Source organism: Cnephaeus nilssonii (genome assembly GCF_951640355.1).
Source record: "Cnephaeus nilssonii genome assembly, chromosome: 19".
NCBI lineage: Eukaryota > Metazoa > Chordata > Mammalia > Chiroptera > Vespertilionidae > Cnephaeus > Cnephaeus nilssonii.
In genome coordinates this window covers 33,931,353-33,949,797 of record NC_137090.1, presented here as the reverse complement: position 1 = coordinate 33,949,797, position 18,445 = coordinate 33,931,353, and the positions used below count along the sequence as shown (strand labels likewise).

Below are 18,445 nucleotides of genomic sequence, written 5' to 3'. Positions count from 1 at the left end.
CGTTGTATGCAGACGTGACAATTCACAAAGCGCTCTGTCTCAGGGAAGCCTGGCAACAGCTGTGTGAGGCCAGGAGGGAGGAAATGCTCGGTACCTTCACTTTAGAGATGAGTACATCCGGAGCTCAGAGAGGGTGACGGACATCCCTCAGGTCACACAGCCGAAAGGGGCAGCGCTGAGACAACACCCAGCTTTTCTCTCTCCCCTGTGGCCCCTTTTTACTGCACCTCCCAAGAGGGTAGACTAAGACTCCATAGCTTGTGTGTGGGGAGCAAGCTTTTCTGTAAGACCATGGTCCTGGCAGAGGGATGTGTACACCCCCTTCACCCCGCCCCCCTGTCGTCAGCTGAGCTGGAGGGTCTGCCCCGCCTCCCAGGGCTCACTCTCAGTGGAACTGAACCACCAGTCCTCAGTGGTCTGGCCCTGCAGGAGGCTCTGCTGGGCCTGGGCTTGGGGAGAGTGAGGCATCTGTGAGGCAGGGCTTCAGGCTTCACACTGGGAGTGGGGGTGCTGCGCAGAAGAGCCAGGCTGCAGGGGAGTGCTGGGGAGGGAAGAGCGTGTGACCTGCCACCACCACGGAGACCTGGCTCCATCCGGCCACACTGGGCAGGGCCGAGCCAACCCCAGGAGGGAGGTTGCTAAAGCAGATTCAGTCTGTCCAGCAAACATTCGTCAGACCGGGCCCTTGCTTTGTTCTGGGCTTCCCACTCCTCTAAAAGCCGGTGAGAAAAGTTTGTGGGCTCCAGTCACCAAGGACTGAGCACCCCAGTGAGCCGGGCCCAATGATGCAGGCCTCACCTGAGCTATCCCAATCTATCCTCTCAGGTAGTTAGTCTATTTAAAAATTTTTAAAATTGATTTCAGAGAGGAAGGGCGAGAGAGAGAGAGAGAGAGAGAGAGAGAGAGAGAGAGAGAGAGAGAGAGAAATAGCAATGATGAGAGAGAATCATTGATCAGCTGCCTCCTGCATGCCCCACACTGGGGATCGAGCCCCCAACCCAGGCATGTGCCCCGACCCAGAACTGAACCATGACCTCCTGGTTCATAGGTTGATGCTCAATCTCTGAGCCACAGTGGCCGGGCAGTTAGTCCTATTTAGAGGTGAGAAAAGTGGGGCTCAGAGGGGTTATGACACTCCTCCAACGTCTCCCAGCTAGAGGGCAGACGTGCCTCTATCAGAGCTCGTGTTCCTTCCATTCTCTGGACTGTTGGAAGTCAGACCGTGATGTTTAATTTTTCGTGTCAGCCTGACTGTGCCACGGGTGCCCAGACATTTGAACAAGATTATTCAGCGTGTATCCGTGAGGGTCTTTCTGGATGAGATTAACATTTGACTCGGTTGACTGAGTACAGCAGATTGCCCTTCCTAATGTGGGTGGGCCTCGTCCAATCAGGTGAAGACCTGAATAGAACTAAAAGGCTGCTGAGTAAGCAGGAACTCATCTTGCCTGACTGTTGAGCTGGGACCTGGGTCTCTTTCAGCCTTCAGACTCAGACTGAAACATCGGCTGCTCTTGAGTCTCAAGCCTGCTGGCTTTCTAGTCAAAGACCATTGGCTCTGCTGGTTCAGACTCAGACTTGAACTATACATCAGCTAAGGGTCTCAAGTTTGCTGGCTGCAGATCTTATGACTTCTCAGCCTCCGTAATTGAGTGAGCCAATACTATATAATAAAACCCTAATATGCAAATCAACTGAACGTAAGAACTACTGGTCGCTATGATGCGCACTGACCACCAGGGGGCAGACGCTCAACGCAGGAGCTGCCCCCTGGTGGTCAGTGTGCTCCCACAGGGGGAGCACCACTCATCCAGAAGCCGGGCTCAGGGCTGGCAAGCGCAGCGATGGTGGCAGGAGGTAAGGAGCAAGGGGGTCCCAGACTGCGAGAGCCCCAGACTGCGAGAGGGATGTCTGACTGAGGAGCAGGCTTAGGCGGGCATCCCCTGAGGGGTCCCAGACTGCGAGAGGGCGCAGGCGAGACTGAGGGACTACCCCCCACTCCAGTGCACGAATGTCATGCACCGGGCCTCTAGTTCCTTCTAATAAAAATCTCTCTCTCTCTTGTATTCTATTGGTTCTGTTTCTCTGGAGAACCCTGATGAACACAAAGACCAAACCTCGGGTTTCCAGGCACAAGGTGACAGCATATTTGGGTGTGGAATGCCCCACTGCCAGAGGCTAGAACGATCATCTGATTTGGTCTAAAAGTCCCCTGGGTTCCCAAGGCCCCAACAGGAAGCCTGGCCGGGAGGGGACCTGCCTGGCCAAGTGAGCTGAGCCAAGTAGCAGCAACCTTGGCCTGCTTTCTTCTTCTCTTTTCCCTTCTCACTCTTCCGCTTCCTCCTTGTCTTCTTCCCTTTTTAAAAAAACTTGAACTGCTCCCCAAAGTACACAGGAAGAGGTTGTCAACTCTCTCCAGCACCGCAATGTACATAGCAATACTTGCTAAGTCCACTAGATGGGGCCAGAGACACAGTAGAAAGGACAAAAAAATGCAACTCCAGGAGGGAAGGTGGGAGGCAGGAGGTGCATTGGGCTGGAATCTCTGATAAGCTCTCCAAGCTAGACAGATGCTCCCGCCCCTGTCTTGCATGACTTCCAGCCAATGGTGTTCACCTCCGCCCTCTGGTTCCCAAGCACTGCAGTCAGCTGTCACCATAACATCTCTGGATTTCCAAGTCCTCAAACCAAGTTATTCCCTCGAGAGCCACCAAGCAAGATGGGCAACCACAAGCTGAAGGAAGTCACTGCCGGAGGCCTCAGAGCTCCAGGCAGGGGCCCTCCCACGATGCCTGTGACCTCTCTCACGTGCCTGTGACCTGTTTCACGGGAGAGTGAAAGGTACCTGACTGCACCTTTCACCAGGGAATCTAAAACTTGATGGCCAAGCACGCCTACAAGGTGGTCATGTGATGAGGGAAGGAACCAGGACAGGAAGCGAGGAGGAAGAAGGCAGGGAGGGGAGAAGGAAATGGCAGAGACACGTTCCTCTTCAGCAAGTGGCTCTATTTGGCCACACGTTCTCCACTCTGTCAGCATTCCTGGCCCTGAGCTGTGGCCTACAGCAACTCTCCCTGCACCTGCTCACCGTGGGTAACAGCTGAGCCCCCCGGGGTGGAGGGCGAGTGTCTCTGAGCCCTGTTGTGATGAGAGACCTAAAGGCAGCGATGGAAAGCCAGTCTCCCCCTTGCTTTCCTGGTTGGTCTCAGTTCAGGTCCCAGAATACTCTCTCTTCCACCAGCAGCAAAAATCCTGCCCTCTGTGTCCAACACGGTTGTCTCTCACCTCCCACCCTTTCCTAGGACCACAACGCGACACACCAGAATGCTGGCCATGGGGGGCCTGGACCTGACCAACACCCTCCCCATCCCTTCCACCTCCCACCTGCCCCCACCCTTCCCTTCCCAAACTTGCACTGCCTGGCAGCCACTGAGCTAGGCCTCCGTTGCCATGGCAACAGTGTGGCTTCCCCCAAGTGGGATGTCGGTTGCCAGGGCCCTTGTTGCCAAAGGCTATAACAGCCACCCTGGTGTATGAAGAGGGGGGTGAGCTGGCAAAGGGGTGGAGGGTGGTCAAGGGAGGCTGGGAGGGAGGAAAGGAAGGGGGGGGGTCTCAAGAAATGGCAGAGTCCAGGTAGGCCTCCCCCCCCCCCCCCGGCTGGCTGCAGGGTGGGGTGAGGGGTGCTGGGCTCTGTAGGAGGGGAACAAGTATCTCACAGCATCTCAGCGACTGTTCCTTGGGGGCATTAGAGGGAAGAAAGGGGACCCCCACCAAACACACCTGAGCAAACCCTCTCCTCTGCAGGACCAGACACTCCAAGTGCCGCCCAAATGGAGGAGCGGCTTTGATTCTCCCCAACTTCAGAATACCAGCCCCCAGGAATTTCTGTCTCATTTGCGCTGTCTCGTTTGTCTCAGACGCACGCGCACAAGCTGGACCCAGAGAGAGCCCGTGCCTGTGGCCAGGAGCAGCATTAATTACAAGGATTGCAAACCTCCACGCATCTCTGCCCCCGGGTTTGTCTCAGAGCACATCCTTCATATTCCCTGTGCATGCTTCTCTTTGGAACAGAGCTCCCGCCAGTCAGCAGGAGTTGAGGTGGACACCATGAGAGCGCGTTCCCTTCCAGAGGGCTGGCTGGGGCCCCTGGACCTCAGAAAACGCTCCCCAAGCCGCTCACTCTGCCCCACAGCGAGCACCAAGCCAGCCTTGGTCTGCTGAGCGGGCATGTGCACACTGACAGCCGGCAGGGCACAGCAGCCACTGTCCAGCCCCGGCCCAGAGCGAAGAGCCTGCGCCCTCCCCAAGGCCCCGTCCTGCTAGAGGTGCCGAAGGGGAAGCTGGAGGAGGGGAGGGTGTCCAGCAGGCAGGGGAGCAGATGGCTGGTAGAGGCGGCAGAGGGAGCAGCAGGTGCTGTGGGAGGGGAGCCTAGACTGCGCGGCCTCCAGGACCGGGAAGAGATGACGAGGGCACCCAACACAGCCAGTGCCAAGGGTCCCCAGGAGCATCCCAAGCAGAGCCTGGCCCGGGACACCCAGGCCTGCCTCCCCCCTCCCCCACAGCCCTCTCTCTTCCCAAACCCAGAAGGAAAAGAAAAGCAGGTGTACCTACCCCGGGTGCCAGCCCCTCAGGTGGGGTGGGGGAGATGCTGTCCCCGCCGCCCTGGCTGCGGGCGCTGAGCTGGGGCGACATGGTGGGCGACTCGTCGATGTACGGCATGGTCTCTGAGCCCTCCGGGGGCCCCTTCTGCTCCTCATTCCCCTCCGCGTCGTAGTCGTCTGCCCCGTAGCTGAAGTCTGAGACAAGGAACAAGAAAGGCCACTGAGAGTCCTCCACCAGGGCTGCCAGGGACTGGTAGCGCAGTGGGCGCCGGCGGCGGCCCCCGGCTGCCATGCTCCTGGCCGCAGCATCCACGGCCCGGCCCGGCGGGGGCCGCACGGGGGGCCGGACCCTCGTGCGGGGCTGGGGAGCGCCAGCAGTTCAGGGGCTGCTGGGAGCCGGGGAGGAGCGGTTCCGCTGTTGCCACCTGCTTAATAGCATGTCAGCTGCGTATTTGCGTATTTCAAGCTGCTGTTGCCTTTGCCTCCTGCCTAATTCCAAGTCTTAAGAATTAACAGTGGGAGCAGGAGGCAGGACGCTTCCAACTCTCCTCTCTGAGTCACCATTTTGCTTTTTATAGGGAATAAGGAGGTGGGGGCGGGCCCAGCGATGTCACTTCCTGGGCCCCTCCTCCTAAGGTACCATTTGTGTGCTGAGCCAGATCCCTGGGAGAGGGGGCGCGGGGCAGGTCTCGGGGTGGGGCGTTGAGGAATGGCACCCAAGGGAGCCCTAACCCCTCTGAACAAGGCCTCGTGCAGGACGGGGCCCAAGGCTGGCAGAGCGTGGGCGAGAAGGCGGCACCGAGGCCTGGCAGGGACACGATGGAGCACAGACTCCTAAAAGCCAGCTTTTCTATCATTTCAATGCAGGCTTCCTAGGGAGAAGGAGGGAAGAAAAGACTAGGGGAGTCGAGCTGTAACCCCCCCTGGCTGCCAGCACCACTGAGGCTCCAGAGCCCACGCACAGGCACCCCCGCCCTGGGACGCAGGGCAGCACCTCAGAAAGGCCTCTGGTCAAACCGCACCAGTGGGGGTCTCTCCTGCGGCAGCGTGAGGGGCCCTCCCACGTCCCCCCCGCTTCCCAGCCCCTGGCTGGGCCGGTCCCATCGTCTGCTCGGATATTACTTCTTCCGGGATGTGCTCCCTGGCGCCCCAGCTCAGAACTCCTACAGCTCAGGGCCTCCTAGTGGCCCTGTGGGTCCTGCCCATGTGTCCCTAATCCCCTGGGGCAGGACTGGGTGTCCCATCATCACCGTGTGCCCAGCGCCCACGGGCCGACACGCAGCAGGACCTCGGGAAATGTGTGCGAAGAGAATGAATGAGCAGAGGAACGCACTGCCCCGTCTCAGGTCTGAGGCTTGAGCCAAGTTCTCCACTGGGGCCCACTCCTCTTCCTCGGTCCTGACACCAGCCCCCGGGGCAGCCGGCAGCCTGAGAATGGTGTCAACAGGTCACCAGGCGCCTGGCCACAGCCACCCTCCGTGCAATCTGGCCCTTTGGCAGCTGAGAGCTTCCCTAGCCTCGCTGCACCTGTCCCCGCCGACTTCCTCTCCAGTCCCTGTGCTGACAGCCCATTAAGCTGTCAAGGGACATGGCTATTCCCTTTTTCCCAGGATAGGCACGCGTGTGCAGAAGCACAGAACCTCGTGATCCGGCCGCTGAGCTGTGTGAGGGCCACGTACCCGGGAGACAGGCTCCACCGCCCGGGAGGTACACAGGGCCTATGGCGGAGGCTGGCCGGCAGCGAGCCAACTCTGCTATTTCCAGGGGTTAGGAGGGAAACGGAGCAGCCACAGCATCCAGCCTGCCCGCGTCTGGTGCCGTGAGGGGGCTGGCTGGCTGCGGAGACCTACTCACTTTGGAAAAGCACAAGGAGGAAATGAAACGTCAAGTTCACCTGTCATCTCTCCAGGCTGCCCTGTTACTCCTGGAGTCAAGGCCAGGGGTGTTAGTGATGGTGAACCCGGGCCTGGCCAGCAGTTCAGATTCCCGCAGGCCACACTGACCCTCCTATCCGCTGACCAATTCCCAGGGGTCACAGGACCAGCTCCCTGACTCTCAGGACGTTTCCCCCGGGCAGAGGTAGAGAGGACAATAGAGAAGGTGGCGTAGCTCGCCTCTACCACACAGCCTGCAGCTGGCGGGGCCCCAGCAGGGCGGGAAGGTCTCTGCCAGCCTCCCCCCCCCACCCCCCGTGTGCACAATCCAGCCTCATCAGAGTGGCATCCATGCACCTGCATCTCCTGCTCTTCTCATCCCCCAGCCACAGCTGCGAGGCTGACCTTATTATCCCCAACTTACAGACAAGATCGCAGAAAGGATCTGAACCCAGGTCTACCGGTTTATCTCCAGATGCCATCTCTTTCCCTCTGAACACCCCTAACCTTTCAGAGAAACCCTCTATGGCCCTCCTTGTCAGGGGAGGCTGACCAAAGAGGAACAGGAGAGGTGCCTGCGGGCTGAGGTGCTAGCTACAGGAGGGGGAGGCTCAGGAGTGGAGGGACGTGCCCCCAGAAGTCTCTGCAAATGTTCCTTGATACTTCCCCACTCACTGCACCCTCCATACCTCCCGACAGCCCAGGGTCAGGGACCCAGGAGACCCCCACCAGGAAAAGCAATGCAGGAAAGGCAGAGAAAACCATCGTCAGAGAAGGAAGGGACCCTGGGGAGGTGGGAGGGCGGAAACCTGCCAAGCATGGGCTTCCGACGAGGAGAGGCCACGGCTGGGAATGCTGAGTGGACCATGGCTTGGCCACCAGGTCTCAAAAGAAAGAAGGCACAGGAGGCTGATGACATCCAACATCCATCCCCTCTCCCAGTAACGTAAGTGCCATCGTATTTAGGGTGGCCGTGTGCCCAGTGGCTCGCTACAAGACTACGTTTCCTACTGGGATGGGCCACGTGATTAAGTTCCGGCTAAGGAGATGGGTAGAGCTTTGAGAAAGGCTGCTAAAAGAGGTTGTTTTGGCTGAAAGTCATGTTTTGTTTGTTTGATTGTGGTCCTCTTCATACTTCCTCCTTCTGTGGTTAGTTTGGAAAGCGTGTTAGACCATGAGGTGATAGAGGCCAGCACTGAAGACAGCTGACTAGAAAGCTGGGAGCCTGGGCCCATGATGGCACAGTGAACCACCGTATCACCCCAGGACTGTCCACCTCTGGACCTCTTTGACATGACAGAGAAGAAGAGCCCGTTATCGAAGCCACTGCCATTTAGCTTTTATGTTCTATGCAGTCAAACCTAATTGTGACTGATCCAGGTGGTTTTCCTACTGCCTTCACTTTCCCTTCTAAGACGCTTTGCCCACCCTTTAAAAATTGGTATTCCTGCCCTGGCCGGGGTGGCTCAGTTGGTTGAGCGTTATCCCATACACTGAAAGGTCTCCAGTTGAATTCCTGGTCAGGGCACATGCCAGGGTTTTGGGCTCAATCCCCAGTAAGGGGCATGCAGGAGGCAGCCGATCAATGGTTCTCTCTCATCAATGTTTCTCTGTCCCTCACCCTTCTTCTCTCTTTATAAAATCAATAAAAATATATTAAAAATATTGGTATTCCTTATGTATCCTTACAATAGAATAGTGCTCAGCAATGAGACGGCTGCTGATACATGCAACAACAGAAATGACTCTTACAGACTCTCACACTAAGCGAAAGAAGCCAGACACAAAAGAGCATATCCTGTACGGTTCCACTTATATGAAGTTCCAGAACAGGCAAAACTAATCTATGGTTGAAAAAGAGTAAAAATAGTGGTTGCCTCTGGGAGTGGGGGCACAGGGAACTTTCTGGGGTGATGGAAATGTTCTGTATCTTTTTAAAAAAATATATTTTTATTGATTTCAGAGAGGAAGGGAGAGGGAGAGAGAGATAGAAACATCAATGATGAGAGAGTATCATTGATCAGCTGCCTCTGCACTCGCCCCACTGGGGGTCGAGCCCGCAACCCGAGCATATGCCCTTGACCGGAATCGAACCCGGGACCTTCCAGTCCGCAGACCAATGCTCTATCCACTGAGCCAAACCAGCTAGGGCAATGTTCTGTACCTTGACAGAGACTTGGGGTACACAGGTGGATTCATTCATCAAACAGTACCCTTAAGAGTTGTGCATGTCACTAAATACTGAACTCTAGCTGATGATGCTTATGTGTTGAAGTAAAGTGCACAGATGTCGCAACTTACTCTGAAGCACATGAAAAGTAAGATGGGTGGTGATGTTCAGAGGGATGGATGGGTGTGTGATAAAGCAAGTATAGAAAAACGGTAATTACAGACTCCGGATGAGGGTATGTGGGTGTTCACTATACAATTCTTCAAACTTTTAAGTATGTTTGAAATCATTCATAATAAGGTAGTGGGGGAAAATTGGTGATTCCCCGGGCTCCTGTCACTCCTACTTTGCTCCTTCTCCCCAATCTAATTTACATTCCAGGGTGAGGTCTGGGTGGCAGACCCATCTCTCTGATTGGTTCCTGAACATCTCTACCTTCTATGCCACATCACTCATGTGGGAAACCGGGCGGCATTTCAGATTCTTCCCTCTTCCTGCTCCTCATCTCCCACACCCTGAACTATCCCCACTCTTCATCCTCCTCTCTACCCTCACCAACGCTTATGAGGACAATTCCAATACTCTCTTCCCTGTTCAAAATTTAACAGTTTCCCCATTCACTTCAAGGTACAGCACCAACTCCTCAGTTCAAAGCCCTTCATGGTCATCGACTCTACCTTTACAAGGTCATATTCTGCTGCCCTGTAATATCAGACATCTTCTAGGTCCCTGTAGTGGGTTGAATAGTAGCCCCCAAATGTATACAGGTAACCTCGGTACGGGTGAATGTGACTTTATTTGGGAAAAAAGGGTCTCTGTAGGTGTAATTAAGTTAAGGATCTTGAAATGATATTATCCTAGATCAGTGGTCGGCAAACTCATTAGTCAACAGAGCCAAATATCAACAGTACAACGATTGAAATTTCTTTTGAGAGCCGAAAACCGACTTCTGCGCATGGGCCACGAAGTTTCAATCGCACTGTATGTGCGCGCCCGCACGTGGTATTTTGTGGAAGAGCCACACTCAAGGGGCCAAAGAGCCGCATGTGGCAGGTGAGCCGCAGTTTGCCGACGATTGTCCTAGATGAACTCAGTGGGTCCTAAATCTAATGATGTGTTCTTATAGGCAACAGAAGGGGAGATAACACACACAGAAGGAAGCCATGTGACGATGGAGGCAGAGATTGGAGTGATGCTGCCAAAGCCAAGGAATGCATGGAGTCACCAGACGTTGGAAGAGGCAAGAATTCTCCCCCGAGAGCCTTGGCTGGGAGTGCGACCCCGCCAACACTGGGATTTTGGACTCCTGGCCTCCAGATTGTGAGAAAATAAATTCCTGTTGTTTTGGGCCACCAAGTTTGTGATTCTTCTTCTTCTTCTTCTTCTTCTTCTTCTTCTTCTTCTTCTTCTTCTTCTTCTTCTTCTTCTTTTTTTAATGGCAGCCCTATGAAATTAATACAGTCCCCAAACACACAACACTGTTTCCCACCTCTGGACCTTTGCACATGCTGTTCCTATACCTAGCACACCCTCTCCACCCCTGTCCACCCAGTGAGATTCTATTTAGCCTTCAAGCCCAGCTCAGATGCATCCTTCCCCTGTGAACCTCCTGTCACCTGAATACATAAAGCACTTTTGCAAATCAATGAGAAAAAGATGAATACCTCAACTTTCTAAATGAGTTCGAGAAATATACAGAAAATTAAAGAGAACTACAAATGCAGACACACACACAATCAAACTTCTATTTTTTTGCATTTTTTCTATCAAATCCGTAAGGATTGAAACAAATATCCAGAGTTGTTCTGATCAGTGAGACCCAAGGAGAACAGAACCTCTGGCAAGGCCTCTGCTTTGCTCATGAAAACAGGACTTCCCACCTTGAACTCAGCGATGATGGGAGGAGCTGCAGTGGCCATAGGGCTGCCACGAGGAAACGATCAGGAAGGAACAGAGCCATTTCCCTGAGGTTGTGGAGGTGCTGAGCCACCTACAAACAGCCTATCTCATTCCTCGCGAAGTGGGAAACAAGCCCACTATGTGTACGTTGGGTTTTCTGCCACTTAAAACGAACACATTCCCACGTGATGTCCTTACAGCCCAGTGGAGAAAGGCCATCCAATAAGCAACAAAACATCCTAGAGGCTAAGACAGAAGTACCTCGGAGGCGAGGCAGAGAGGGGGGAGCGGGCAACAGTGTGGGGGAGGGGATGGCTGGAAGGGCTTGGGCGATACTCAGAAGGGAGGAACTGTGCTGCTGAGGCGAAGAGCTAGGATGCCGGTCACTCGGCTCAGGTTCCAATCCTGGCTCCATCCCTGTCTAACCTCGGCATGCTCAGGAGAATGCCTGGCACCAGGCAGCCTCTTATAAACGGATAGGGAACAGTTAAACCAATGAACGTGAAAGTGGGTGACGAAGGGACTGAGCACACAGGGATGCTTCGAGGATCAAACCGGATAACGCACACAGAGACTCAGAACATAGCAAGCGCCCGGTAAATCTCTGCTGCTATTATTAATATAATTAATTGCATCTTGAAAGATGTGTGGGTGCTTGCCAGGCAGATGGGGGACATGAGCAGAGTTCTAGGCAACAGAGAAGCGGCTTGGCAAAGGCACAAAGTGTGAAACAGCAGGGCCCCTGAAGGGCCTATAAATAGCCGCGCAGCTAGAACACTGAGTGAGCAGGAGGGTGAGGGGGCAGGCAGTGCTGGAGAAGTGGGCACAGACCAGCACACGAGGGCCTCCCGAGTCGGGCGAAGAGTTAGGCAGGACCCAGTGGGGACCACTGATCGGGACCATACCCTCCGCAGGGTCTTGCCAGCTACATCATTGCCGAATATCTCTTTTAGATAACTCCTCCTGATGCATACGTTCCTCTGTTGAGTTACAATGCAGGTGGAATCCCATGGCCTCCGGATCTCCTAGGAGTCACGCAGATTGGAGCCACATGTGAACACAGGGCTATCCATGCCAAGCCCGTAAGGGATGCAGCCCATGCCAGATGACAAGATCTGAGCCAAACAATGACAGACCATGGAGACATGCTCTTGTCGGCAATGTGAAGAGTTGGCCTGTGTGTGTGTGGGGGGGGGGGGGGGGCGGGGGGGGCGGTGAGGTTCAAACCCAAATGACCCACCCTCATTTCTACCATCTTAAGCTCTGACAGGCCCAAGGGAGAGAAGGGGGTGCCCGAACAGCTGGAGGCACACAGGTGTTGAGCTCTTTACAACCTTCTCCTAAGACCGTCTGGCACCAATGACCAATGGACACAGCCAGAATACACCCTGGTACCCCCAACCCCAAAACAGATGCTGAGGGGGTTTGGAGGGAGGTGGTTTGGGGGATCTTTCCAACCTCTTCTTGGACACTAAGAACCTGTGCGTACAGGATAAAGTTCTGGGTACGGAATGGCCCTGCCCTCCCAACAGGAGTGGTACAAAGGATGATGTCAGGTGATAACGTATCTTCTGCCCTAGAACGGATGAGGGCAGTGGGGGAGGGAGACCGCGGGAGAACAGCCCAGGGGCTAACTCATAATGACTATACCTTGTGAGTGTTTTGTGGAGTTGCAACGAGAAAATATATGCAATGTAAGGTGCCTGGCTCAGGACCAACACTAAATAAACAGCAGCTATTACCACTCCCAACCTGGCCCCCTTCGTGAGCAGTAAGTGCTCTGGGGGGTCTCCTCGTCCTGGAAAAAACAAAAAACAAAACCAGGGCTTGAAGGCCTTTCTCCATCAGCAGACTCAGCTGTTCATTGGTCAGCCTACATTCAGTAGGCATCAGGGAATGGTTTCAATATGCGTGCTTTTTAAATTGATTTTTAGAGGGGGGGGGGGGGAGGAGAAAGAAACATCGATGAGAAACATCCGCTGGTTGCCTCCTGCACAGCTCCCACCAGGGACTGAGCCTGCAACCTGGGCATGTGCCCTGACCAGGAATTGAACTGGCAACCTCTTGGTGCACGGGTTGATGCTCAACCACTGAGCCACACTGGCCAGGTTCAGGGAATAGTTTAAATCTTTAACTTGAAGACACCCACTCCAACCTTTGCTGTGTACTGGAATCCCCTGGCGAGTTTGGAAGCTGCTGGTGTCTGGCTCCCAACCCAGAGACCCATACTGAATTGGTGTGGGGTGGCTGGGGCCGCAGGCGACTCTCATGTCGTATTGTGAAGCTGAGAACCACCAGTTTAAGACAAGGACCCTGAGGTGGAGTGACACTAAACTCTGAGACAGCTCAGGAAGCCATCAGCAGGGCCACAGGAGAGACACCGGCGCGCTTCTGGTAAGAGGCAGGGTTTGAATTAAGTCTTGAAGGACTTGGAGGTTTGCCTGGGAAGAGGCCAGGAGGTGGACAGAAAGGGCTTTCCTCTGATGGTCAACGGGGGCAGGCAGGGAGGGCAGCCCCTGTCCCATCCACGCAGGGCCCTCAGCCTCGGCCTACAGCAGCCGCCTGGACCACAGGATGGCCTCCCCTCACCGTTAGGCCTTCAGGGAGGCCTGGGGCAAGGAAATGAACTCAGCAAAGGGACAACTGGACGACAGGGCAGCGATGCCGCCGCTGCTCATTCCTGGAGATGCGGACGGAGGTGTAGCTGGCGCGCTGGGTTCTGGCTCCGCCCCCGATGCTGGGCTCAGCCTCTCTGGTTGCTATGGAGATGCCATCGCTTCTCCACCTCCAGGCTCCCTCGGGGAGGGAGGCAGAGACCGTGGCCGTGGCCGGCAGGAGAAGCCCGGGCTCCAATGTCTGAAACAAAGGAATCCTAGGTCTTGGAGATCTGCCTCGGGGGCAGAGGCGATGGGCGAGAGGCTGGGGCCTGGCAGCGGGCCCTGGGGAGAAGGGTAGGTGGCTGCATCGGCCTCCGGCCTCAGAGACGCATCAGAAACGCTGTTGTCCGCACCGTGTTTTCTTTACAGTGTGCACAGCAAGCCCACAGCGGGATCTCATTTCATCCGCACAACCCAGGAGGATGGCAGAGTAGAGAGGACGCTCCCACTTTACACCGGGGGAAACTGAAGCTCAGACATGTCCCGGGTCTTGTCCACGGCCACCTGGCTGACAAACAACTGAGCCACAGCTTAAAGCCCGCTCTCTGGGTCAAGTTCATGGCTTTTTTGCACTTTGACAGAATCTCCTACCCCAGCAAGAGGGGCCTAACAGTCCGAATTACTCTGTAGGAAAGGTAGCTACATGCCCACTGGATGGATAGGAATATTGGTGCAAACGGCCAGGTGACCTTGCCAGAACGGACAAGAGTTTATTTCATGAGTAAATGAGCAATGGTCAGTCATCCAATAAACATCTCCTCATCACACGATGTGCCAGACACCGTGACAGGAACAGACCCCAACCAAGACCCGGCACCCCAGCTCCACGACCAGCAGTTCTGCCGACTTCCTTCCTGCAAGTTGCTCATTCTCTGGGCGCCTCCACTTTTCTCACTGTAAACGGGATGACACCGCTGCCCTGCCCCTTCCACAGGGCTGCTCTGCAGAGCAAGGAGAGAGACGCCGGACAAGAGTATCCCACCAACAGTACAGCATTCCATCAAGCAGACAAAAAAGAAAATTCCTCTACAAAGTCAAGTTCCCCTTCACCTTTGGTATATGATGGCTTCCCCACTAGATGGCAGGAGTCTGGAGGGCAAGGACGGCCCTTTTCTATTCACTGCCTATTATTCAGGGCACTCAGGGCAGTATTCACACACAGCTGTCCGACTGGGCCCAAATACTCCTCCTAATTTCTTTCCACAGCCACCAATTCAATTATTTAAGGTCTGGGGCTGGGAGGTTACTCTGACAGATCCTACAGGAATTCTAACCCTTATTAGAGTTAACAGCTTTAACTTGCCTTCTCCTTCCCCTCTGACCCAGCATGAACTGATAACAAGTAATGACCCGGGACTGATGTGATTTAAGGTTCAGCTCTTCCCTGCCCCACATGCTGGTGAAAAATGCGCGCTGAAGGGGAAGCGGCCAGGAGGCAATGAGGAGGGAGAATCAAAGGACCATTATGACAATGACCTTCGAATCCAATCCCACTCATCACTCGCCTGGGATGCGTGGCCTTCTCCGAGCCCCTCTCCCATATGTGGTTTCATGAGCCCTTAGGGTATTTATGAAAAATTAAATGGCTCTCAATCCAGTGCTGAGAAGTAGGAAGGGACAGTTCAGAGAACAGATAAGTAATAGAAGGTCCAGAGAGGTCAAGAAGACTCTCAAAGCTGCCCTGCACGTTGGTGGCATCCAGGATCAGAATCTGTGACCCCTGCCCTCCACCCCAGGGGCTCCCTTCCATCCCAGAGCCACGCGGCTCCAGGCTCTCTGCAGAAGTCAGCTAAGACATCCCCTTCTCTGCAGAAGGGCCAAGACATTCCCAACTCGCACTTGCTTGGACCCCTTCACACGTACACCCACAGAAACACCCTGTGCCTCTGCCAATGCTATCAGGCTGACATTCAGCTCAAGCTGCCGGGACCTTAAAAATAAGCCCTCTATTGAACAGGGCCATTAGAGGGCGCCTCAAAATTCATGTCCTTCTCCCCTGCCCCCAGCTCCAGAGGATCAGTGGTTTGGCCGGTCCAGCTTCCTTTTGTCACCCACTGAAAAAAAGGAGAGGGCCTCCCCAAGTCGATGGCCTCTTCCTAAAACGTCACCTGTCCTCTGAGGTGGTGCAAAGCCGGCTGAGGGCTGAGCTAGGGGAAGGCAATGTTCGCCCGGCCAGCTCACTTCTGCTCTTTGCACACATGCACATGCATATACGCACACACACAGGCACACACACACACAGACACCCCCGTTTAGGCCCTGACACCTTCTGACTCCCATTCCTCTGGTCAGCCCTCACGCATCACTCCCCATTCTCCGTCTCCCCCTGCTGCACGACCTCGGAGGCTGTGGGTTCCAGATGGTGCAGCCTCCACTGGGCTGGGTCCCCGCGTGAACAAGCGGGGCAGAGGCTCCTGCTCACCTGGGATGGACAGGTGTGAACGAGCCGTGACCCTTGCTGATGTTAAGTCGTGGGGATTTCAAGACTAAATTGGCTTTGCAGCATAACCAGCCTACCTTAACCCGCCCCCAACTCCTCCACGTAAGGTCAGCCGGCCAGCCCGTCTCAGAGAAGCTCCCCATGCACACATCTCAATGGATGACAGTCCCTTTCTCTTACCGCCACCCATGCCGGGCTCACGGCGAACTGCAGCCATCCTCCTCCTGTTCAGGAGAGGACCAGAAACCCGGCAACTTCTTCTGAGGGCTGATGGGGAAGGACATCTGGAACATCCTTGGCTAGGGTTTGGTAGAAGCTGGCACCAGAGGGCCAAGCCTTCCTCTGGTGGCCTACCCATTCTCCTGGGGCTGAGTCAGTGGGCCCATCCCTGCCCAAGCTCCAAGGACGGCCTGTGGCTGATGTGTGAAGTAAGCCCAAAAGGAGCCTGGGAAACACCCATGTTCGTTGCAGCATTATTTATAAGAGCCAGAAGGTGGAAGCACCCCAACCGTCCACTGATGAATCGAGAGGTAACATGTGATCTGTGCATACAATGGAATACCATTCAGCCTCAAATAGGAAGGAAATTCTACAGGAGCCACAATGCCGATGAACCTTGAAGGCATTACGCTAAGTGAAATAAGCAGTCACAAAACGATGTTATGATTCCACTTATATCAGATACTTAGTCTCATTCACAGAGACAGGAAGTAGAACGATAATTGCCAGGGGCTGGGGGTGGGGGCGCGAAGGGGGTGTTAGAGTTGAATGGGTACAGAGTTTCAGTTCTGCAAGATGAAAAGAGTCCTGGACATGGATGGTGGCGATGGTGGCACAACAATGCGAATATACTTAATGCCAGTGAACTGCATACTTAAAAATGATTACCACTTTAAATTATGTGTATTTCACCACAATTTAAAAAATAGAATAAAATATAACGTGTTTTTTGTTATTTTTTTAAAGCAGGCAGACAGGGAAGGAGGAATACCAGAGACAGAAACTCTTTCATGGACATTAGCAAGGGGCAAGGGGACTCAACCAGGCCTGGCCCTCTCCGCTTCCAAAAATGGCTTTGGAGTCAACCTTCTGAGTTACAAAGGCAGGTTCCACCTCCACCGCTCCTTTCTGTTTTGCTGCCAACTTCCTGGCACAAGACAAGCCTGGCTCTGCCCTACGCAGGGGCTGCCAGACATTTGTCAGCTCCAAGTCCAATACTCCTTTCGCATCCAGCAGCACCTGGGCACTCACTGCAGAGTCCCACCTGCCCCACACCCAACCGATGGCCACGGCAATGTCTCCAGGAGCATGCGGAACCCCCCCAGGGATCACGGCTGAAAATTAAACTTCGCCTCACCTCCCGGGACCCCTAAGTCCTCCACTCAGATCCACACAGCGATGCCAGCCTCACCTCCCACAGGAAGGCAGCCTCCTCCAAGAATCGAGCTGAGGACCAGACACGGCCCAGGGGCTGACGGAACGGCGGGTGGAAAGGAAAAGAGACGTTTCAACTTGGCCCTCAAAACAAGAGCAGCTACAGACTACAGGCAGGAAGGACAGGCTGAGAGAGACTCACACCAGGGCCCTCAGGGCCGGCGGACCTGACCTACCTACCCCAGGTATTCACCTTGGGACCACCTGTGAGCAGACAGACTGGCGGGATGAGGCTAGAGCAGCAGGGGCCAAGGTCCATTACCTCTACACCCAGGAAGAGTTCCTGGGAACGGCCTTTTCATGCCCGGACATGTGTGTGGAAGAGAAGGGGCACAGTCCCCATGAGAGCCAGGACTTGGCTGATGCCAGAGGCCACAGCCCATGCGCAGGACCTGTGGGCAGGCAACGGGGCACATCCCAGTCTCCCAGGAAAATGAAGCCAAGGTGCTGGAGTGGGGACGAGAGAAGAGCCACAGGGTCTGGAGGTGTCCTCCGGGAGCCATGCCAGGACACAGCACTGGCTCTGGAGCCAGGGGGCGGTAGCTCTGGAGCCAGGCTACCCCAATTCAAATCCCAGTTTCAGCTGTGTGACCTTGGGCAATGTGCTTAACTTCTCTGGGCCTTAGTTTCCTCCTTTCTAAAATGAAGAGGGCAGTAACAACACTGGCTCATAGAGCTTGGGTGACAGTTAAATGAGCTAGCTGAAGGAAAGGCACTGTTCTTAGTAAGTAATGCAGTGGGTCATGTTAATGGCTGTACCGTTGATGTCAGTACTATTATTTGTCCCCACAATCCTGGCCTGGGAAAGACACCGAGAGGAAGCCCAGTCTGGCTGACGTCTTCTCAGGGCTGGAAGCACCTGCACATGGTGTGGGCAGCGCGCAGGTTACCCACGCACCGAGAGAGGCACGAGAGAACGGCCCACACACGGCAACCGTGCTCCCACTCTCACTGCCTGCTCCTCCTGGGCCACTGTCCACGTTTAGTTTCAGACCCGAGCTCCTTCCTGGGAGCCTGGAGCCTTTCAACGGGGTTAGGAAGCAATCCAGGTAACAGTTCCACACCAGAGAGGGCGGGCGCCGGTCTCCTGGGAGCCACAAGGCAGGGAGGGAAGAAGAGCACAGTAAGGGCTCCCTGGGCTCCCTCAATGCACAGGTGCAGCCATCAACACACAGAAGCTCCCAAGCGCAGCCCTGAGCCTTCCCTCCCATTGCCGGTATACAGATGTGTGTGTGTGCGTGTGTGTTCACACGTGTACACACACACACTCCTGTGGGGGCCATGCAAACTAACTTGTTAACATCTTTCCAGAAGGGAAGAGCAGAGACAGGAGAACATTTTGGTCCAGAGCCCATGCTCTGGAGCCAGAC

General features: G+C 54.9%; 1 protein-coding gene across 2 annotated transcripts in view; it reads right to left on the bottom strand.

Annotated features, from left to right (window-relative positions):
* The window catches only part of ABR (ABR activator of RhoGEF and GTPase), a 187,868-nt gene that overhangs the window by 97,072 nt on the left and 72,351 nt on the right, over window positions 1–18,445 (bottom strand). For both annotated transcript variants that reach the window (XM_079798863.1, XM_079798864.1), the window contains exon 2: window positions 4,612–4,796. In XM_079798863.1, the coding sequence (XP_079654989.1) occupies window positions 4,612–4,796 (185 nt within the window). The remainder of the gene's footprint in view (window positions 1–4,611; window positions 4,797–18,445) is intronic.